Here is a 25392-nt window from a genome sequence, read left to right as displayed (position 1 = left end):
GGACTAATTAAGTGATTTTATATGAAATCCTTAACCAAAATTTTGTTCGTATCATTAATATTTTTAAGCGTTATAAACTTGGGACTAAAATTGTATAGTAAGTATATCTTGATATATATTTCATATATACAGGGTATAAAAAGGTATGCATATCAAATATAGTAGAAGCGATGGTAATTTCAGTACATGCTTATCATAAAAATTTATCCTTCATTTGATACCCGTATCATGGTAGTGCATAAAAAATAACTAGTCCGCCAACTTGAGCAGTTCATCAAATTGGATTTTGAATGACGTGAATGAACTAACCATGCATTATTATTCAAACTAAACGTGGTTGCAAAATTTAGGGTCAATTGCCTGTGCTATAACTAATAATGTTGTGCTATTTTTTTTAGAAAAAATTCATTAAAATTCAATCAATGAAGCTTTGGTATTCGAAAAGCTGAACAAATAACTAATTCAATTCATTCACTAACATACTAGATGTATTGATTTTCTGATTAGTTTCCAATAAATAGAATGAGTTGCTTCAAAAAAAAAAAAAAAAAAAAAATTCAATGTAACAAGAAAATTGACATTTTTCACCATAATTACATCCATGCATGTAAATTGATTTAACTCGTGTGTCAGAGAATTTTTAAAATTTATAAATTTGACATTTATTTCATAATAATATTTTATGATTTCGTATGTGGGCATGAGAATTGTACGATTTTGAAAACGCTTTTGCAATCCTCATAAAATTTTTCAAATGATCTTTAACTACATAAAAAAGTATTCAAGAAAATTAAGTACTAAAGAAAATTATTTGAGTTAAAAAAAATTGTATTCTGCTTTTAAGTAATATTTTTAATCCCTATCCCTTTATGTTAAAATGTGAAAATAAAGAGGTATTTTTGTTTGTTTGTTACTCTTTCACGCAAAAACTAGCTCATAGTTTTTAATGAAACTGTACAGAAATCTAGCTCATACATCAAAATAACAAATGAGCTATAAATTAAAAAGATACAGGTACTAAAAAAATTTAATCTGACATTTACTATTTTAAATTTTTACAGAAATATTTAATTTATGGTTCAAAATGATGATCACAGATGGAGCAGAGTTATGATCATCATTTTGAACCATAAATTAAAGATATCTGTAAAAATTTAAAATAGTAAATGTCACAATTCATGGCTACCTTTTCTGATATACTTAATGAATTATGACTACTTTACAATTGAAAAAATTGAAAACTGTGCATATCTTTTTGCTGCGTAAAACAATCCCTTCAAGTGTTATGGAACGTTCATAAGTGAGATCAAAAGAGGCGGAGGCTATAAAGCGGTGTTTTTTAATTTTAAGCTAGTGAAGCGGGCGGGTAACAAGCTAGTTATGTATAAATTATATTGGCAATCATTAGGTAATACTTTTTTCTTACCTGTCATGTTTTTAATGGTGTGTATTTAGCCACCATTGTGAGCGAATGATACACTACAATCAAAATAAAATTGAAAATTGTTATAAGGATTCGACAATGGTTCAAATCCACTGGCATGTGCAAACATATCTTCGCTTTTGCTCCAAAATTCGATCTCGTTACACCAATCAGCGGAAGATGAAAGATCCCAAAAATGAAGTAAACTGCGAGAAACATAAAAAATAAGTAGCGACAGACTCATCGGACATTTTGCACCAAATTCGTCCACCTATCGTCATGAAACATGCTTTTTAGAAAAATTTGGGGACGAATATCTCTCTTGCGTTTGAAGGTAAGTAAATGAAATTTTTTGAGTCAAATGATAGGTCCGCTGCTACTTCTCCACATGTCTCTTTCTCTACATGTTTTGCTTCTACTATCTTCGAATGTTTTGCGAAGCAATCCTACGAAAAATCTTCCAAATTATTCAAATTTTCAATGTTTATAGCTCACGCCTCCTGGTATAAATTTCTCGATGCATCTATCATAAACTGTTACTCGGATTGTGAACATGATCCTTCCAGATTCTCAATGTATTGAGATGCTGACGTTATACAGAATTTCTTGTTCGGCGAAGTGTTGACATTATTCAGAATTTCATATTTAGAGATTTTTTTAAAATAAGTTTCTACCAATAGATTTAATAATTATCAAGCGAATAATAACTTCGTAAAACTTTAAATTTTTAATGATAATTCTGATGATGAAAGCATTTTAATTTGAATGCAAAGTTCTTTAAAATATGATTTTATAAGTTATATCAATTATGTTGAGAATCCTACAAAAGTTAAACAAATTTGTTCCTATTTATTTAACTTTTTTAAAATGAAGTCTAATTCTACAGGTTTCTTAACTTTATATAATAAGTTAAAACTTTTATAGAAATATAATTACCGTTAGTTGAGCATCATGTTAGTAGCAGTATCTTGCCTGCACAAATGTACAATATTATTGTAATTATGAATTTAAATTACATTTATAACACAAAGAAGGGATATTATTCAGTGGCGGTCTTTATATACCTTTAGTCATTACTGAACCGAAATTTGTATGATTCATTTAACCTGGAAGATTGAAAATAATAAGTTTTGTAATAAAAAAGAATAAAATTATAGCTGTGGATCGAGTTTTCGAATTTATGAAAATTAAATTATGAGATTTTCGTAGGCAGAATATCACGTAGAAACAAAGGGCAGGATGTTTGCAACTGTGAAAGTGGTTGAAAAATGGAATGAAATTTTTCGATTTTACGAAAAGGCTTTTCAACTTTTCAATACAAAATATTAAATGCAATAAATGGTGGAAATGCATATAAATGCTTTATATTATCTTCTTATGAACTTATGCATTTATTTGCGCTTCCATCATATTTATCTAGGATTGTGACCAAGTATTTAAATAGTATTGAGGTATTATTTATTATAATTCAGGTATTGTGAATAGGTATTTATTAGAGCTATATGCGAGCGCAACAAGCTCCATTGTTGAAGGCTTTTGCCATGACGAAGGCCGAATGTATGTCCAAGAGATAGTAGTAAAATTTGTGTTTAGTGGGAGGGCTTGCGAGTGAGCTTAACGGGCGGGATATGCTTGCGGGATAAGCATATTATAGGTATTAATAAATTGGAGCAACAGGTTAGCTTAGATTAATAATGGCTGATTAATAGATACAATTAAATAAATTGAAGTTAGAACAAAGTTCACTGGGTCATCTACTTGTTAATAAATTTTATTTAAACATCGCAGATCCATAAACTCGATTCATTTTTCATTATTATCAAACTTTATCAATGCTCTAAATAGCAGACAAAAAGGACCATAGAAATTTTGCTTCATTATAAGCTCATGGATTATTAGATTTTAGCTCATACAATGTTTATAGGAAGGTCGAAAAGATGTATTATATTTTGGACATTTATCAATTACTAAGATTTAAGAAAAAGTGACAAAATTCAAGCATTTTGTTATCTGTTCTACTATTTAGAGTAACAATTAGAGAGAATGAAAAAGCATGCTATCATATACGAAATATTTCGCAAATTTGTTCAAGGCAGGTTATACGAAAATGTTTTTTTAAAAGATGAATAAAATGAGTAAAAATCACTTTTCAAATTTATTCTGTCTTATTTTCTGATTTTAATTCAATTTGTTTTATTAAATTAAAAACTGATAGATCAACGCTACAAAAATGGCACTAACGATAGTCGGGATTGTCTCTTAACACAATTTCTTATTACACAACCAAGCAGATTATGGGATGCACAATACTTTTTCCTTAATTTTTATACCACTGATTACAAAAAGCATGTATAGCAATGTCGTTCCGTTGGAACAGGATCAATAAAGTTAATGAATAATTTAAATAAACAAATTTCCAGATAAATAAATCGAAAAAATTAATGTAGCCCACCCTGGAAAGCCGGTTAACCTAGGAAACTTTCCCCTATGTTCTTGAAATCGATAGTGTTGACTTTAGACGATTGTTGGATTATTACTTCATCTTCTATGTCAAAGTAAAGTTGTCTAAATGGAATTACCATTTTACAAAGTGATGACAAATACATGATACTGACTTAGTTCTATGATGTGGTTTATGATTTTGTTCGTAACGAATGTGTAAGGTTTACAAATGGAGACTTACATCTAGAAATAGCTTGTGACTAACTATTCTTAAAAAAAAAAGTTATTTTAAGAATAAAATTGTTCTAATAATAAAGCCTTTTTTTGTTGGCTTGTCTCTATTTTCACCTTTTCTATATACTACATAGTAATTATAAGCAAAGTTTTCTATCCGAAAATTTGATTTAAGATTTCTGAAGCCGCAGTTAGCCGCTAGTGAGTTTTCACAATTATTTTATTTTATCGCGTCGCATCAATTTTGATGAGGCAAAGTAGATTTATTTACATTAATGCCTTACATGCAAATTCAGTAAGCATTATGTAATAATTGAATTTTTTTTTGTTTATTAATATTTTTTTGAGAGCTTGACGACTGAGTTTAATTTTGAATGTTGTTCCGTATAGTAGTAATCGTTCCGAAACGTTACCGCCAAAAATTGTATTCATATATTAATAAAATCGCTGTGAAGAGTTTGGTGTTAATTGAACTATTATATAAAATTATTTCGTTAAAATAAGAGTTTTTGAAGTGCGATTCCCTATCCTTTTATCCTAAAATTTTCCTCGTGTTCAGGAATTGTGTCATCCAGGGATCCAGTTTCAACGGATAAGTCCCAAATACTTGAATTTTTCAATATTTTAATTGCACCAACAACGATTGATTTTATATATTTTGGATATCCGACAATATATTTAGATAGATATACATCTACAGTCCATATAATTGAAGAAGTTGGCGGAAAAATCCAACAATTTCAATAAATCCAATATATCCTCAAAACTTAGACCATGAAGTTATGGTTTAGTAAAACCATTTTCAATTGTAAAATTACTTGAGAAATATATTAAACAAAATTTTTTTAAATTTTTCTTAGTAAGTTTTAGAAAAATTAAAAAACATGCAACTTTCTCTATAAAGGTATTGGTTTGATTGAGCATATACGCGACAGATTTGTAAATCCGCCTCTGCTTTAACCAAAAAAAGTTTGGGTGAACCCAGATTAAAAAGTGAAACGAAATCAATAAAAACTTACTGTCTAGAATGAACAGAAAAAAATAGGGAAAAAATATCAGATTGAAAGAATGATAATTTCTTGAAAATAATTTACATTTAGATCAATTTGCGTCGTTTGTATATTTTCTATATACATATAATTTATCTACGTAGGTACAATACAGTACCTACAGAAGAAGCAGTTTGTAATAATACTACCTTAACGTTCACTGTTTTGTGATAATTATGTTCACTGATAAGGTTACCTTTACGGTACAAAAAAAAAATTGTATCGTGAACATCATCAGGTGATGAAAAACTTTTTGTACTACCTTACTAAACTACATAATATACATTTTGTATAAGCTAGTTGAAAACTGAATACTGTATGTGTAAATTTTCATTAGGTATAGAATTTTGTCCACGTATCAAGGTCCGGTGACAATACAAAAATTTAATTTTTTTTTATTATCCCAGTATCCTCGCCAGGATCACCAGGAAGAGTACTCGCTCCGCATGCAAAACGTTGTCAGGTTGAAACCTAGCTACGACTTCTTTAAATTCTATTGAATTACCCAAAGAGTACACAATCTTAATATTAGCGATACGAAAAATTTAAAAAACAGACTATAGTTTAAAAAACTTTACTTTATTGCTCTTTATTGAACCAAAAGTGAATAATATTTTTAATTGTTATGTAAAATTCAAAGCGTGGGGTGGTCAATATCTGTCAAATCAGCTAATGTAAAGAACGAATATAGAAAGCAACCCACGCTTTTAATTTGACAACATAATTTAAATTATTATCCGCTTTTTAGTGCAATAAAGTGTATTTTTTAATTTTCAAACAATAATTTGGTTTTTTAAATCCATTTCAAGCCTCTTCAGGCTCTCATTTTGAACAGGGTTCCAGAATTAAAGTATAGATTAACATGTTCTAATGATCATTTCCACATTCTATTCCAGCCTGGTAAACGGTAAGAAATTTTTTGTGGGTAAGACTATGTTGGTATGGGTGTGAATGCATATGGCGGACGAGTCAATGCACAATGGACGCCAGGCCTATTATGGTTGGCGATACCCGCAATATTTCTGGTGGATAGCCCTATTCAATACAGTAATATTACTTACGCTAACATAGATACTATATGTACTTGTCTCTATACCATATCAGCATTGTAGTAAACGCCATACATTTTTTACCGTGCAGTATTTATTGTTTATGATCACCCATTTTTTGTATTTCAGTTTGAAAGTATCGTTTTGTGTACATTTCCTTATCAGAGTCTTTTAAGGATTTAGACAGTGACAACGGTGATTCTGTATCAGCTTACTATATTCACTTACCTTTAATGGATAATTTCAATTTTGCCTAGTTATTGAAAACATGCCCAGTATTTAAAACAGGAAGGTCTCAAAGGTAGGTAAGTAAGTGTAGACTACGAAATAATATATAACTAAACTAATAAAAATAATGCAATATTTAAAACAGTGTCGTTTTTGTGTCAGTAACAACAATATTCCAGTTAAAATAGTATCCCAAAGTAGCTTTTGATGTTTCGAAAATAGGCGCTTAGTTTCTAAGAGAACTTTTTCGAAATGAGGTGTCTATTTTTCCCACACAAAAACATTTAAAAAGAAGAATTTCAGAATTGCGTAAATGTGAGGATTTTATGTCCCATTTAATTATATGAAAGAAGTTTGAACATTCAATAAAAAGAGTATATTCTTGAAGATCATAAAAATAAGGATATTTTATATTCTGAACATAAGAAGAAAAAGAATGGTTAAAGATTTCAGACGGAATAGAATGTATATGAATATACGGAAGTTTATAATTCTTCCATTAATATTAGATTTGAAAGGCACAATTAAAAATTTATGAGCTCTTTTGTGGTACAAGTCTCGCATATTTTATTAGGAGCTACTATTTTCCATCTATCGTGCTTTTTTTTGTAATCATTCATCGAATAAGCTATGGATTTCTAAGAAATTCACGAATCTTGCTACATTTTATGAGACTTCACGAGAAGCTGAATTTTTTAAGAGTTTTATAATTATAAATAATGACACTTTTTTGGTTAAATTATGGTATCTTACTAATTCTTGTTTAGGAAGCATTTATAAACCATAAGACCCCGTCAAGAGGTGGAGGGGATTAGTTCAAAAACTAGGTAACTTTTATACCCTGTGGGTAATTTTTGAAACTGTATTTATAAATACAAATCAAGTAGCCTTATTAGCTCAGTTAAGGTGTAACCAATTCCGTCCGCGGTATGCTTAGAGTAGCGGGTTCGATTCCCGTCGTCGCAACAAAATTAATTTAATTAATAGTTGTGATGGGCTGGTGTACTGCATGGTATATGCATGAAGGAGGTGCACTCAGCCTCTGAAATTGAGGAGCTGATAAATTAAATTATCAGCGGAAAGGTGATAAAACACATATATGGTATCACAATGGGCTCTACAGCCTAAATGTGTCTTTCGTGTACAGCCAGTATAACCTAACCTATCCGAAATATAAATCAAGGTATACTAATTTTAGTCCCAATTTTGTAACGCTTAGAAATATTGATGAAAAGAACAAATTTTTGTTAAAGGTGTTCATAAAATCATATAATTAGTTCATCAGCGGAAAATTATAATAGGAAAGGCTACGGTATAGGCTTCACGGAGAGAGGCAGGGGTTGCAAAGAGGATAAAATAGAGCTAAGTAGTATATAGAAGCTTTGTTTTTAGGAAAATGGTCCAGAAAAATGGTTTTAAGAACAACAAGTATGTGGATTAGAAAATTTTTGCTGAAATGGGTAATATAGAAAACGGTTATATAAAACTCTACAGAATGCTTGGAAAAAGGTCTCGAAAGTCAAAAAATTTAGAAATTAAATCATATAAACTTCTTAAATTTGTGATCTCATAAATGAATAATAGTTGAAAAAACTGATTTTGAAATCGTCCAATATTCGATATGTTAGCCAATAAGTAATATTCTATTTAAGTAAATAATATTGTAATAATAATAAGTTATCTAACAAGTTTTAATTAAAAGGTCCTTGTCGGTACTAAAATCTTATTCAATTTAACACACAAAAACAAAGCAAGAAAAATAAAATTACAAATTATAAACACAAGTTCAACTTTTCCTTTAACGATAAAAAACAATTGACGCTACTGATTGTAACTATAAATTTTCAGTTAACTTGCTTCATGTTTTTTAGTGAGGGGATATGAATCAATGGTTGTTGCTGTTGTTACCAGAGCGCCGTCGCGATGCTAGACGCCGGGGTAACCGCCGCAGCATCCACAAGAGGCGTGTCAATACAGATGATGTTCGTTCATCTCATGTATTTTCACAGAATGATAAAAATTATCCATTTCTTTTAAAAATAATAATAATTGTAAAAAAAAAACTCGAATATTATCAAAACGGGACATTTGGTATGAAAATGTTGACATTCTAATAAATTGTTTTAATAAAAATTTGTGAGAATTGTTCGAATAAATATTAAAAAATTTTAAATAATAGTTTATAGTTTTAAATAAATAAAAGCTTTTCCACTAAACTAAAATTTAATATGTTCCTACCGTTGGTTTTGTTATAAATAGTGGTGTTGTCTTTAGTTGAAAATTGAAAAATTTATTAAGTGACATACATAAAATTGTAAAATTCCTTTGATTTTTTGTTCTATTTAATATTTTCAAAAATTTTCTTCTTTATTAAAAATATCCATTTTTTATTTAAAATGAACGCTGGTGAGTATTTTATAAAAAATTTCAAAATAATTTTCAGTGATCTTAGTTTCTTTATACTACAAATAATTATTGCCTTTTTTGGATAACTATGTTTATTTCTTTTATTTTCGTGACCAATTATTCTTTTATATTAATTAAGTTTAATATTTACTTGTCTCTATATTTGGATTGTACAAATTTTTAAAAATTTTGAAATTAAAATGGGTTAAAAGTGGACTCGAAGAATTAGATATGTAGTTCTAAGCTATGAAAATTAAGTAATAAATGGGTAATATATTTACCTTCTATGATAAAATAGCTCTAGGATTTTCGAATAGCAATACTTTGAGAAGCTTTTTGCTCGGAAAATTCTGGTTTTAATATACAACACTAAATTATGTACAAAAACTGTTGACACTATTTACAACAGGTGGATAAAAAATTTTTAACTTCTCCCATTATTTAAAACAAACAGCTTTTTGTTTTCAGTAGCCATTTATTACGGGTTTAAACTGTAATTAAAGTTTTTATCCTTAATGAACTACTAAAATATTGTCAATAAAGGTGATTGTAATTGTAATTATTGTTCCAGTCATTCATAAAGTTGTCTTAAGCAATCAAAATTCTATTAAACCGGCTTTCAGCCCTAAAAATGGGTCGGAATTTTATTCTAGAAGCAACTCACATCAATTATTGAGATTCCTATAAAACTAATTTTTAGCCGTTAAGTTCACTCTCGCTTTTTTCGAAATATAATGATTTAACGGTTTTTTATGGATTTGTAAATTACCAGCGTTAAAGAATACAAAACTGAAACAAAATTGATAAACAGCGACTGGATTTTTATATATTTCATAAGGAGGTTTTTTTAATAGCGAGCCGGGCTTTTAGGGATAAGAGTTCCGGACCTTTAAAAAACCCGTTACAAATTGAAGGTAAAGTGAAATTATCAAGCACTTTCAGTTTTGTATTGAAATACAGAGTGGACCATTTTAATCTATTATGGCTTAAACAAATGAGTTTGATGAGGGCCATCGAAAGCCTCGGTTTCAACCTTACTTGGACCCATCGTACGACTATAGCAGTGAAATTTTTTTATTTCTTGGGTCTTACCAGGGCTCAAGGATCAAGATCGAGTTATGGCGAAAGATTATCAAGTCAAAATAATCAGAATAAAAATGTACAAAACATTAAGAAACATCTAATATGGCCATATTTAGATAGAACACTTGACTATTAGCCATAATGGATTAAAATGATTCATATAACGATCAAATTTGAGAATTTTTTTTTTTGAAAACGATTGAAGAAGAGAAAAAGTAATTTTTGAAGAAATCTTTACATTTGATGTGAGTTGCGTCTAGATCAGAATTCCGAGCCATTTTTCGAGTAAGAATTTTTAGAGTTTAATTTCCTGGACATTTATCACTTCAAGGAAGCAAAAGGTTTCGAAGCAAAGGAGAGTAAATGATGCACCTTGCACAAGCTTACGCTTTAAAACTTCTTTCAAACTAAAAATTGAAATTTTTGCTTTTACTTCCTGTAAGTAAATAACCTTGATAAGAATTGAAAACTTCGTCAATTTTGGCCTAAAAATAGGAGAAGATTTCGTCTAGACTGTTAAAACTGTTCTTTGTCACTACAACTTTTTTTCCAACATTTGCTTGGAAAGTCTCACCAAGTAGCAGATAAAAATTATATTGTTTAGTTTTTAGAGGGTTTCTCCGAAACTATCATTGATAGAAGGTTGGCATTTCGTCAGTGACGTTGTAGGTCTGAATCCCTAATTTCATAACAACATCATATGATATATTAAGTGGCTGAAAGAAAAAGTAAAAAAACCACACTTCTTCACTCTTACCTGACATAATTGGGAGCCTTCTACTTTTTATAGCTCTAATGTAACCACTTGGTGAGTAGCTTCGAGATGTTGACCCGTAGAGCCTTATATGATACCAACTCCATCTGATAATAGTTAGAGGTAAATAATTGCGAATATATTAAGGCTGCAATTCAAAATTTTGAAAATTTGCCATCTGATTCGTAATTAGTGATCCCAAAATTATATGAAAGTATTTTTTTCAATAATTAATTTTTGATACTGGTGTCAAAATTCAAGTTTAAAATTCAGAAATAATTTCACATTTTCACCCTCCTAGAGACAGAGACACTTCTTGTCCTTGATAAAATCGAGGACATATTTTGTTTATATCGGGAAGTTTACGATACCGTTAAAAAAAATTATAAACAAATATTGAATTATTTAAAAATTTGAGTGGTTTTTATAATAGCAATCGACTCAGCAAATAAAAAGAGACGATTATTTTGTTAGAATGGAAGTTTCATTGTATATTTTTCTGAAATACTACATATGATTGTTTTAAGAAAATAAATATTATTCTTTCTTTGTAATTGAATAAAATCTATTTTGTAACCAACCTACCTATATACATTGATGGTTTGAAGAATCATTTTACAAGATTTGGATACTTAAATACTTTTGATGCTTTGTTAAATATTTACAGAGTACAAATAAAACAGAAATTGGGTTGATTGATGAAGGGAAAAAAGATTGATGTGTTGACGGTAAAATCTTTATGAAATACATAAAAATGTATATTTAGTTTATACGATATGTAAAAGAAATTGGGTTAGATAGTACATTTGTCTCACCATTCGAATTATAATAACTTTGTTTACAATTAAAATTTTGAGTGAATTCGGTCGTCCGGTCTCCTCGAATTCGGAGGTGCTTTTCTGATTTATAGCAGATAGATAGTCTAAGATCACAATTAGGATCGACCTTCACCCATATGCTTACCGAATGAAAGTTATTTTTTATGAAATATAAAATGTTAACAAATATCCCTGCAATGGGTTGCAAAAAACATTTGCAGGTCAAGACTACTTTTAGTGAAAATATTAGTAGTAAATTTTTTGAAATTTTTCACTGACTTGCATAACTAACGAATTTTGAACTACTCGAAAGTAAAAGCCATAAAGAGTATGCAGCAGCTATGTTAACTGCGTCTTTTCGTTCACTATTATCGCAATTATACAGGTTGTGAATAGTAATTACGTTCATCTGTTAATTCATTGACTCGCATATCTAAATAAAGATAATTGTATCGCAAATACGGTACTATTAATTGTTCACAAAATATTAGTCAAAAAATAAAGTTTACAAGCTTTCTAAGTTTTGATAATTTTATTAAAAGTTGTCTTGACCATATTTTTTTAGGCAACTCACAACAGGGATATTTGTAAATATTTTACATTTCATAAAAAATAACTTTCATTCGGTAAACATATGGGTGAAGGTCGACCTTAATTCGGATCTTGTGCTAAGGGAACAGATATGAGCTAGAGAATAGAATAGTTTATTCAATATAACTATGTAGCACTTAAATATCTTCGGCGATTTTGTATGGATATATTTTGCTGTTTAAAATTTAGAAAGTGGTTCTAAATAAAAGAAAACGATTGGTTGATAATATAAAATTTAGTACTGATTGTACCCTGGTTTGTCACTCTAATTGGAATCGAGTTTATCGGTATTTGTATTTGTAATTATTTATATTTAAAGTCAAAATACGTCAAAAATGGTCGGTTTTTTTTAGTGGTGAGAGAAACTTTACAATAGGGATATTGTTTAATTTAATTTATTGCTTCGGAAGAATTCTCACTTGACGGACAGAAAAGTGAAGTTGGTTTTTAAAAATCTTTAGTAGTAAACAAAGAGAAAGATATAGTTTAGTGACGTTATTGAACGGTATCACCATAGCGATTACATATAAAACTTTGTTTTGCTAAAAGGAGATGGGCAACAATCTTTGAATGCTTATAACTTCTTCGTTTTTTAATCACTTTTATGGGTAATATGAAAAATTCGATCAGGCTACTACCGTATTGCTTATAAAGTTTAGTGCACAAGAAAATCTTGCTTACTATGTCGTATTTATCGTAGAAAAAATTCCTTTTTTTTTCTGAAAATCGTATTATTTTTTAGCTATTTGGAAAAAATGTAAATATATGGAGTCGCTTCAAGTGTTCGAGCATTTATTGTAACAGCCAGATTCAAAGATCATTATCTTATAATAATCATGTTTATCTTCAACTGACTGCATGTCGCTTTGGTTGCTTTCTATGTAGTTTTGGCAATTAGCGACTACATACTTTTGCAGTTTAGTCTTGATTTCAGTATACTAGTTGCAATTGTCATTGTTTAATTGCGTGAAGTTGGGGTAGCAAATGCAGAAATATACAATAAACTGTGGGTAACGGAACAAAACATCAGTTGAAGTTACAACTCTAAGTTGCTACCACCTACATGTAGGCACTGCAGCTATTTCAAACAATCATGGCTCATTTTCGAAATAAGATTATCCCGTCACATAAATAAAATCTACCGAATTTCGTACATGGAGAGTAAAAAAACCTTTTTAAATATATCTGTGTAATATGTAACAAATTTTACACCATTCATAAAAGATGAATCTTGATAAAAAATGAAACCGGCTGACTGACTGACTGTTGAATAAAAATGTGTTACGATATTGTTTTTTGCAATATAAGTATAGAGTTTTAAAAAAAAGCTTAGCATTGGATAAAGCATGGTCGACATCTATCGTATATCTGTCTACATTCTCCGCTTTTATTTTGGGATGATTTGTAGAATATAAATGCGTCAAATGTATGGTGAATTGTAATCTAGCATTATTTAAAGTTCGACAAAATGAATAATTCATATCTTTAAATCATATACCATCATTTTCATTGGGAAAAATGATTCAGAATGGTTCTTTTTTTTCTGGCTTAAAAAAAAGAAGCTTCTTTGTTTCTTAGCCGCTTTGGTATATTTACAAATATTCCATTATGCTTAAATATCCGTGAATGGTTTTCTTAGTTTTCGCATAAGGAAGAATGAAAAATTGTTCCTTTAGAATTATTTAGTCAGAATTTGCAGGATAAGTATTTTTTCCGGATTTTCCAAGCTTTCGCAGACGCATTAAAAAGTGAATAATAGTTTAAGAATGTTTAAGAAATCTTTTTTGTAATGCCTCAAGTCGGTGACAGATATGGATTTCTCATTGTCTCGTTTTTATTTTCGAGAGGATTGTAAAATATTTTAGTAACTAAAATAAGAAGAAACGTACTAAATCTCGTGGATAAATTATCAAAAAATATATTAAATATCTTTAGGGATAATTATCTTAATTGACCATTTGCAATAGTTATGCCTTAGTAACCGAAAGTTTCACGGAAAAAATTACCTTATTCACGGAAAAAACAAACTCAAGTTCTTATTTAAATACTTTTTTCACAGGAGTTTGAAGTTTTATCATAGGAAATTGAAATTGGATCATCTTTTCCAATACTTTATTTCTTTCATTTTAAATTTTTTTGAAAACCAGCATATGCACGTACATATGATAGACCAATAGCCAGTGACCAATTTGAGGTGGTCATTTCAAAAGTCACGAAACTTTTCATAGTAAAACCTCAATACCTACAGATAAGAAATAAGGCTTATTTTGGTTAAAGTATAAATCATAAAATTTTAGGAAATTACTTTCCACAGTATTTTTACTTCATACAATTTTTGCCAGAACATTTACACCCCTCCTAATTGTTGCCAGAACGCTATAAATATTGATTTAAAAAAAATCAAATTTTGTTATTTCATCAGTCTTGAAATTTTAACAGAATAAATAAAATAAATTAATAATTCATAATATTTAATGCCAGAACGAAACCTGTGAGTTAGAGTGAGAGCGCATTATTGGACATTGTTGCAAACGATTCAATACTTTAAAAAATTTTTACCCCTTTAAAAATTTAGGGTAGTGCACCCCGACCACACATGTCTGCCAGAAGTGGCCTTTCAGTATCTGTAGGTATTGAGGTTTTACAATGAAAAGTTTCGTGACTTTTGAAATGACCACCTAAAATTGGTCACTGGCTCTCCCTCTATGAGCACAATGCAATCGAATAAAATCACTTTTGTTTCTTTGTTTAATCTTAAATCATAAATTGACTACCGTTTCTAGGAAAAGTTTATCTATAGATATAAAGTTTTTCAATTTTAATACTCTTGGGGCTATACAAAAAGAATATTCAATATTTAAATAATTTATATCAGTAAAAAAGGATACCCACTTGAAGAAAACTATACAATATTTACTTTATTTCGTATATTGAAATCGTTTGAAAATAGGTCTTTAAATATTTGTTTCCATTCTATTTAATGTAATACGGGTGACTTTTGATTAAGTTGATTGTTATTGACTCTTTACTCAAAGTAAAAAAATTTCTATTCAATCAAATAACAAAAAATGTTTAAAAATATTAATATATCAAATATCTATCGTATTGTCTCGTAAAAATTACTTTTCGGCTTGTATCGTATCGTTTCGAGAGATTAAAGCTTTATACCGTCTCATCTAGCTTCCACTGTTAAAGATCTTTTCCGTTTTGGATTTTTGTGAAAAACGTCGAAAATTGTCGTAATATTTCTTAGAAAATGTCTTAAAATCAGTTTAAGAATCGATCCACGGTCTGGATTTTAAGCCATATTACGGATACTCTTCATCGAAACGGCTAAGGAAGTGGATTTTCAAATTTAATCGAAAGCGCATCTTTCAATTCGGCAATACCACTCTGTACAAATAAAAGAAAGTCATGTTTTGAAAATACAAGTGTCGAATAGAATATAGACTTGTTGGAAATTCTCTTGTATTCTTTCAAATGAGTTACCATGATTAAAAAAGTGTTGTAGCCAAGGTGTGAGATTTTTTAGCTAGTTCAATGCACGGTTTGCAGGTCATGGTTCGATGGCCCCTTTAGCTTGGGTTTCTAAGAGAACAGCACTGTCTAACCCATCGATAGCTACGCTGCTGTCTACAATTTGTGTAGAATCTGTTAAAAAGTCTGTTCTACTCTTTAATTGTTTTTAGCCCTTCGCCTTGGTATGAAAACTGTGTCAGGCGTCAAAGGCGTAAATGGCTGCCTTTGGAACTTCTGGATAAGTTTATTCGTTTGACGCAATTTTCTATGACTTATCGTAAGTTTCGTAGGTATGTTTCGGCTATATCTTGGCGTATGTTAGCTTTAAGGTGCTCCAACGATGCAGCTTTGTTGATATAGACGCAACTCTAAAAAAAAACCCACAAAATGAAATCCAATGGCATATGGCTGAACGGACGCTGCGATTATACCCTACACGCCTTAACCTATCTGCAATCTTTACAGTTTCCTCGAACTTTTGCACAATAATGTGAATTGTTCACTCGCTAGGACAATTAAATTAGCCATAATATTCCCGTAAAAGTGTATGCCTACAAAGTTCTTGCAGAATTGTTATTTCTGTATAACTAGTGACCAATTTGAGGGTTGGACTTTGTTGAACATTAGTTAAACGATTCGTATTGTAAATGGGCTGTTTCTTACATTTGAAACAAGTGAAAGCATTCACATCATTCTAATTAACATGAGTTGCAAACACAGGATCACTGAAATTGGATCACCCTTTATATTATGTTTTGAGCGTAACTAAAAGATTCTACGTTTTTTTTTTGTTAGAGAAGGCAACGGTATTTTAGAAAAATCAATTTTATATTATCGAATAAAACTTGATATATTTCGATGAAAAAAAGAGCCTTTTTTCAACATCAAAAGAATTTATTTTTAATATCTGTAAATTGAAAATACAATTTACATCCTATCAGCATGAAATCGATTGTGTAATCGATTCCCGTTTTGAAAATGTGCAAACACACGTATATAGGACATATGGAGTAAAAACTGAAATATTTTCCAAGCGATTAATAAAGATAAATGAACAATTATAAACATAGATACTGTAACACATATACAGTAGAATGGAAACAAAAAAGAACAAAAAAGTAATAAGGCACTGTCTAGTATATATTGGCCTGTGAATGCGGAAAATTTTCTACCAATATTAATTCGAAGAAACGTAAGATTTTTTAAGAATCATAGAAAAGTGTTTTAACTACTAGATGTTTTTTAAAGTTGAGATTCTTTGAGACGAGACAATTTCTTAATATAGGAAAAATTATTACAATGATCAGCATACTTTTTTGTCTCATGATATGCATGCGGACTTTTTATTCGTTGTGTGCGTAGTCATGGTAGGGACAATAAATCGATGCCAGCGCTTCCAGTGAAAATTTTGGCGATAAAGGACGCTGTTATGACTAATTTGCAGTTCTTTACATGTTAATGTTATAGAAAATGTCAAATTAAAATTATTGAAAAATACTAATTAATTAAACTTGCATTAAAAATTGTGAAAATAAGTAATCAAATTGCACAAATATTATTTTTCAAATATAAATTATCATAATTATTTATTTAAATTTGTGAGACAATAATATTAAATTTTCAATATAAGTCATAACTGCAATCCATACAATTATACATGCATCCATACAATTCTAGAATTAAAGTAGTGTATCGTTGTTATGGAAACGAAACTCGCGCACGGTGCAAATACACTGTATATTTGAAATATATATCGCGGTATGCTAAGTTTGGTCCCAAGCTTGTAACGCATAAATATATTGATATTAGGAACAAAATTTTGGTATTTGTGTGCATAAAATCACCTAAATTAGTTCTGCCCTTTCGTTATACGATAACTCAAAAACGAAAAGTGATATCAAGCTGAAATTTTTATAACGGGCTCAGGACATAAAAAGTGATTTTAAAAATATTGATGCTACGAACAAAACTTTGGTATTTGTGTTCATAAAATCACCTAATTAGTTACGCCTGGCTGTCTGTCACTACGATAACTCAAAAACGAAAAGTGATATCAAGCTGTAATTTGTTTAGCGTACTCAGGGCATAAGAAGTGACTTTAAAAATATTAATGCTACGAACAAAATTTTGATATTGATATTCATAAAATCACCTAATTAGTTCTGTCTGTCTGCCTGTCAATGCGACAACTCAAAAAAGAAAAGTGATGACATAAAAAGTAAGTTTGAGATCGTAAATTCGTATCGGCAATATTCGTCAATTGGGTATTAATTAGGTGCAATCCTTTAAACCATTATAGATAAAATAACAGTTTAAACCTAAAAAATGTTCCTTATAAACAAAGAAACAACTTTCGTTTAAAACATTTTTTCGTAATCATCACTGTTTATCCGTAAAGGAGCAAATTAGAAGAAAATTTTGGTGATGAGTACGAGTGAGATAGACCTACGAATTGTATAACGTATGACTTGTAAACACACACATTAACAGTGTTTTACGAAACTGAGTCGATACTCTATTGAAGATAAAATTTACCAGTGATTATCTTTGTCTCGTTTTGACAAACATTCATGACAACATTCACATTACAAGTGAAAAGAAAAAATGTCGACATTCACATGCCGATACATGCTAAACTAAGAACAAAAATATCACATTCATTAAACATTTTAGTTTAACGATAAAATGTTGCGTAACAAAGCATGTTTAAATTAAATTAACAGCAATAATTATTTTTTGTTATACTGAATAATTACTTATTGCATGAAGAAGACAGTACAATAATACACATGGAATGTTGTTGAAAAATAAATTATTTAATTTATAAATTAAATTAAATTTTTGTAGTTTTCTTTTATTACAAATTTGTTTATTTTCTTGTAATTTCAATTATTTTTCTAACACAATTACTGTGGATTAAGGGAGGTGGGGTTAATTATATTAGATTATGTAAATTCTTTAGTTTTAATTTATGTTTTTACTTTCACCTTGGATAGTGAAAGTAACTAAAGAAAATTCTAAAGTCAATCAAATTTGAGAAATTTGCTAAAAGATATACTTCAGTTAATAATCTAAACACAGGAAATTGTGCTGTCGAGGTGAACTTCAAAAAATGGGGGATAACCAACGACACCTCTACTGTAGAGAATAGACTTGTCCTAAATTTGAAAAATTAGTTTATATGTTACATTAGTATCTGATTTACACAAAGAAAGTATTATTTAAAAAAAAAAAAAAAAACTATTTACCTTTCAACTCAAATTTACTATTAAAACAGTGTAGAGTGTCATGGCCTCTTGAATGACATCAAACCGTGACATACAACCTTTTTTGTATATGCAAGTTTACAAGTATTACAAGTTTACATGTATTTGTAAGCTTACATCAGCAAAGTACATTTGATTGGAGTTTGCTGTCACGTGACTGAATATATAATTTCAAACAATTTATTTTTTTTAAATAAAAATAATTCTTATTTTTTATAAAACTTATTGTTGTGTTTTGTTATCTACATATCATGATAAATCATTAGAAACTTTTATCCGACCGATTTCTTCTTAGTGTATAAAAGGATATTAATTCAGAAAGATCATTCGCATTCGATAGAGCAGTTTTGACATCCAGGAATCAATGATCAGACATTTTAGGATAACATTTTTTAAATAAGCAGGAATAGAGTTTCTTAGGCAAATCAATATATTTTGAATTCTGTGTGAAGACCAGTATTGCTGACTAGGCTTGTCAAACCTAAAGTAAATTCCCAAAACCTGAATTGCCACAAAGTTCATCTTTTCATGTTTTAGAAATAGGGAGCAAAAGAAAAAAGTGGATCAGAACTCATGTTCATTACCGCCCGAGGCGAAGCGGGTGGCAAACATGAGATCTGAGACATTCTTTATTTGTTCCCGTGGTTCTTTATTTGTTCCCGTGGTGTGTATACTATTTTTCTGCTCGGCGGAGATGGAAAGCGACGAATGTTAATACTTTCCGCCTAGAAGGCAGAAAATGATATATTTTTTTAAAGAAAATTTTTATGTATTTACACAATTAACAAAGCTAGTTGATACATATATCTCTGGTACTATTTCAATATTAATTAATTTTTTTCCCAATTTAGTGACATAATAATACTTAATTATAAATAAAAAATAAAATTATAATTATAAAAACTAATAAACAGAGTTATATAATATTTAATAAATAATATTAAAGTGGAAAATTATGTGTAATAAAATTTTAATAAATTTAAAAACTTTTGATAAGCATCAAATTATATTTTTTAAAATGAAGATCATATCATGATATTAAAAAAAACACAGAAAAAATGAATAGATAAAATGATAATAAAAAAACTGATAAAAATATTATTGTGAAAGTAATCTTTTTCTCTCTCTCTTGAAAACCAACCACATATGAAAACCTCAGTCGAAATAAAATGAAGAAAATGACGATGAAAAATAATAATTGGCATATATTTTTTATGATAATATTTTTGATATTGTTAAATTCATATGGTACAAGTAGTGATACATTTGCATTGATAAAAGGTCATGAAGATGATGCGGTAACAAGTGGCCGTAATGTCACGTCTTCATCTTCGATGCCAACAATATCTACATCTTTCCCTTCATACAATAATACAATCGATGATGATTTGTCACGGAATATAGTACGACCATCGTCATCAGAAACATATTCTACCACTAACACTACTACAATAATAAATAATGCATCCATTGAAGTGATTGGCCGTGGGGGTGTTGGAATTAACATCACCGGTTATGTACTTGATAATGATGATGCAGATACGAGTAAGTATAATTTATCCAATGTAAATATACATGTTGTTTACCTAAAATATGAGCGAAAAATTTAAGTAAAACTATCCTTGAAGTATACCTAAACAAAAATTCAATCTTTTTTTACGATAAATTAAATATGTAAGTGGTATCGAAAATTTGACAAAAATAGTTGGTATCGTGAAAGTCAAGCGCCTCAATGCAAAATTTGTTTTTAGGAAGACATTTTTAACAAATTAGCTAAATTAATGTTGATAAATTGTAATGCTAGACTTGTTGTATCTAATAAACGTATGTATTCCTATTTAGAAAGTCATTCGTTTAGCTTTTGTTTTTTTTTTAGAACCCGATTGTTCTTGTCAACCGTAGGACATAGAAAATAAGATAAAAATTAACAACTTTTGTTTGAAACCCTTTTTTTGAAATTTTGAAAACCCTTTGCAAATTTGGGCAAAGCTTGCTGTACATTTTCGCCAAAACTATAAAAAATAGAGAGTTGAAAGTTTGTAGGTGGCTTCAACTATTAAGTCTTGTAAAAGATTTTGAAAAAAGAAAAAATAAATTTTTTTATATTTCGAAGAGATTTTGAAAACTATAACATATTCCATTATTAGGAATTAGTTTTTTAGACTTTTTTTATTTATTAAAAACTGATGATCCGGTAAACTTCGTTTCATCTACAATTTATTTAATTGTATTTATTAATCAACGATTATTAATCTTAATTAACCTGAAATTCCAATTCCTTAATAGTTATAGTACCCTTAGTCTGTTCACTAAATCCGTTAAGCCCGGTTAAGCTACCCACAAACCCACCATTACTATATCTTGGATAGGCCTTCGGGCTTCGGCGTGGCTAAATCCTTAAACATATAGCTCTAATAAATACCTATTTACAGTGCATGAATAATAATAAATACTACCTCAATACTATTCAAAAACCTGCACACAATTCTATATAAATATGATGGGAGCGCAAATAAATACATAAATACATAGTAAAGTGATATAATGCATTATTTATGTGCGTTTCCACCATTTATTGCTTTAATATTTTATCTTAAACTAGCTGGGAACTACCCGCTTTGCTGGGCAACATCCCCACTTGCACCCCTCCCTCCACATTTCCTTGCGTTGGACAACAGTTTTGTAATGTACACGTCACGCTCTTTTATTTGATACCCCACTTAGGTATATTTGTAAATATTCTATATTTCCTTCCCACTTTCTCGCTACACCTTTCTACCCTCCGAAGGTTAAAAAAATTTCTAAATGTAATTTAAAACATTCTGACCAAGTTTTGAACTATTAAAAGCCATAATTGAAAAATATGAATTTTTTTTCCATGAACACCCCCGCAACCCCCCTTGTGGGTGGAATTTCGTAAAATCCGTTCTTAGCTGACCTCTACTTGGCAAAAGGAATATTCCTGCCAAATTTCAAGTCTCTAGGTCTTATAGTTCCAGAGATATCGTGATGAGTGACTATCTATATCTATAGAAAGTCTCCTATATATATATAGATGTTCCACTCAACTTTCTTAATTTTTTCTTTCATAAGAACCTTCTCCTGGCAATAATTATCGGAAAAAAATTTGTGAAATTGAGAAATGGGGGCTAATTTATATATATATAGATAATGCAAATTCTGATGATCAATAGTATCTATACAGCATATTTCAAAAATAAAGTCAATCAATTGTTAATTTTCACTTGTTTATGTATAATTATTATAAATTGATATGTTTCATAAGTCATTGAACTATTAAAAAATTCACATAAAAAATACTTAACATTTTTCGCAAATATTTAGAAACAACTTGTATTATATATAAACGCTTTGTAGATAATATTTAATGCTTCATTTATATGCTATGCAAGGGTTATCCATTCAGCCAGCTGATTGTAATTAGTGTGCAGTTTAATGGGATTATTGTTGTATAATATTATTATGTTAAAGGGAGGCTCTGGTTTAAATTAAAGGACATTTATCAATCGAACACAATATCAATCGAAATCTGCCATTTTAACAATTTGTTTTTATGATATTTAAAAATATTATCATAAATTTTTTACAGCGAATATAATACTGTGATTACATGACAAAAAATGCATGAACGCTGTACTTTATGGTATAGCTCTGAAACCTCGCACGTATAGTTTCTGGGAGCTATAAAACACCTTATAAACGGGAAAAGCCTACCGACCGCATTAAAAACCCATTTGAACTCACGACATTTTTGTGGTAATATGCCTAAGTAGTGAAATTTTAAGTCTCTTGCTGACAAAAAAGGTATATTTTGCAGTTTAAAGCTTTGAGTCTCAAATATTCATTTGTAGTTGGACATATGTAGTTTATTCAATAAGACCCTGTGTTCCTAGTGTCCAGAAGTAGATTATTTTTCCATAGGATTTCTTATGTTGTCCCACAAGGTTTCAAAATTCTAAACCAGAACTTCCCTATAAGATTGTATCGTTTATATTGAAAAGTGTTCAAAGAAATTAATGGTAAATCATGTTTAAACGCTACACACTTTCAACTGAAATGATACAATCTTTAAAATCCAAATTATTTTGGGTGTATATCTGAGATGTTTCAATAAATTTAAAATAAAGTAAAAATTAAAATATAGTGTCCATTTATTGAGTTTATCCAAGATTAATTAAATTCCTTACAGGGGTGGTTTAATAATTGTATAAATTTATTTTTAATTTTATGAAAGCCATTTTTTCATTTTATTGTTTAAAATGATTATTTAAATTTGCTTATAGATGATCTATCTACATAAGAGCTTATGAATGTTAAGTTTTAGACCTTTGATGATTTAGTAGCCGATTACTTTTCCTAAACTTGTAAAGTATGTTTTTCTATGTGAAATCGGGGCTGCAGTCAATATGGCAGTTATAACCAGATTTGAATCATAAGCAAAGCAAGTGTCGTCTATGGAATGGCAAGATCATTAGAAGATTGGGATATTTTTTATTAGACATTTCATTCATGCATTTGAATAGGATTGTTGTAAATTCATGAGCATGTTTTTCTATGAAAATTTACAATAAATTACAATAAATTAATGTAGGTTGGTTTTCTTTGAATACTTTGTGCATGTATGCTGATTTTTTAAGGATTATGTATTATCTTTTTTAAACAAATAAATAGATGATCAATTACAAGTTAATTTTCGTAAAAATCTAAGTTTTTTATAACAATAATAATACCACACAATTTCTGTCCATGTACAGAGTGAGGCAGAAAAAACCATCAATTTTCCCAAATTCATTTCTTATCACCTTAAAGAAAATTATATAAATTAAATTTTTAGGTAAACTGAAAATAGTAAAATAAAGGTATAGTTAATTTATTTTTTACCATCTTATAATACATAAAAAGCATTTATATAAGGTATATTACATTAGAAATCAATTTTAAAAGTTTTTCAGCACATTTTAAAGAATAATTTAATAAAGATAAATCTCAAAAAAAAAAAAAAACAACTTTCTGGCGTTTCCTGAAAACGTATGGGAAAATTATAGTGCCCTTCTTACCCTTACGAAACCTAATGGAATAATTTTGACTGTCAAAGCTACGTTGCTTTTATCATTCAAGAAAAAATTGAAAGCTTTTTTCAAAAAATTATCTTATTATAAATAAAATATATATATATATATATATATATATATATATATATATATATATATATATATATATATATATATAATTTTTTTATTCTACTTCTATATTTTCATTAAAAGTTAAACAAAAAATAAAACAATCAAAAAAATATTTATCACATATAAAAATTTAGTTTAACCTTCATAAGCGACTAAGATTTCATTACATTCATTTAATTCACTCACAGATGACGGCACTGTAGTTTGTGCAATGTACCCTAAGGTAATAACCAAAAGCAATTCCGGATACAAGGGAATTATTATTATTATTCTATAATAAAACCTAATGTAGTAAAATCTTTTATATAGAGCCAATAATTATATATTCGTTAATTAATTGTAAATAGCTGTTTTTCTAAGCTGATAATTTAATAAAGAAATGCAATTTTATAAATAATATTACGTCGAAACATTTTAGTATAAAATACATAATATTAGGTTTAGATTCTTTGATGTTTTATAAAATTTGATTTTCTTTTTTTTTTTCAATCACAAATTCTTTTATACGCTCCTTCTCCGAACCAATCATACAACGAATTCTTTTTAAAATATTTTATTTCTCGTGTCATATATTTATTCAATGTTTTCGAATTTTGTATTTATTTATTTATTGGTCAAATAATATTTCTGGTAAAGTAAATCTATTACATTTAAGTCAAACAAAATTTCAAAGTTTCAATCCGCTTTTTTTTCTATATTTTATTTTAGAATGTAAACTACGGCTATTGTTTAGATTTATCCAATCATATTAATACTTTTGTTAATATTAGTTTGCAATATTCATTTTACAAAAATAACATTTATTAGAATAATATTTCTATTGTTCCAGGTTTTACGGATGTACAAACACTTTTCATAACATGTGCATTCACAATCGGATGTCTTTTGCTCGCCCTCATCTTAGGATTTTCTATAAGGTAATTATAAATGATATACCATCATTTATTTTTAAAGTAGTTTTTACATTTGAAATCCAATCCATTTAGAAATAGCCCCTTTTAAGACATTTCTTGACAATTCTGTCTATACTCAGCTTTCAAAATGGTAAATTTACAGGAATTATGTTGATTGCTGAGCGAAATTGCATTTGAACGTATTTTAACACTTAACCTAACAATATAATTTATGAAATCCGTTCAAATAATTTTGAAGGCTGATTTTTTAGCCTTAAACAAGCAAATAACTTATGTGATTTTAAAAATAAGATGTGATTTTACAAGCTTGAAATCTTCGTATTTGCTAGAATATAGTAGAAAGAAGGAAAAAAGTGTAAGAAAAACCGAATTAACATTTCACAAAAATTCGAGTGAGCGAAAAATTAAAAGT

The 25392-nt window shown here is 28.9% G+C and overlaps 1 protein-coding gene across 1 annotated transcript in view; it reads left to right on the top strand.

Moving 5' to 3' along the window:
• The window catches only part of LOC123292999, a 66393-nt gene that overhangs the window by 29186 nt on the left and 11815 nt on the right, over positions 1-25392 (top strand). The window contains exons 12-13 of the mRNA XM_044873714.1: positions 20144-20407; positions 24896-24983. Of these exons, the coding sequence (XP_044729649.1) occupies positions 20144-20407; positions 24896-24983 (352 nt within the window). The remainder of the gene's footprint in view (positions 1-20143; positions 20408-24895; positions 24984-25392) is intronic.

Source organism: Chrysoperla carnea, chromosome 2, assembly GCF_905475395.1.
Source record: "Chrysoperla carnea chromosome 2, inChrCarn1.1, whole genome shotgun sequence".
Lineage (NCBI taxonomy): Eukaryota > Metazoa > Arthropoda > Insecta > Neuroptera > Chrysopidae > Chrysoperla > Chrysoperla carnea.
This window is presented reverse-complemented; position numbering and strand designations above follow the sequence as displayed.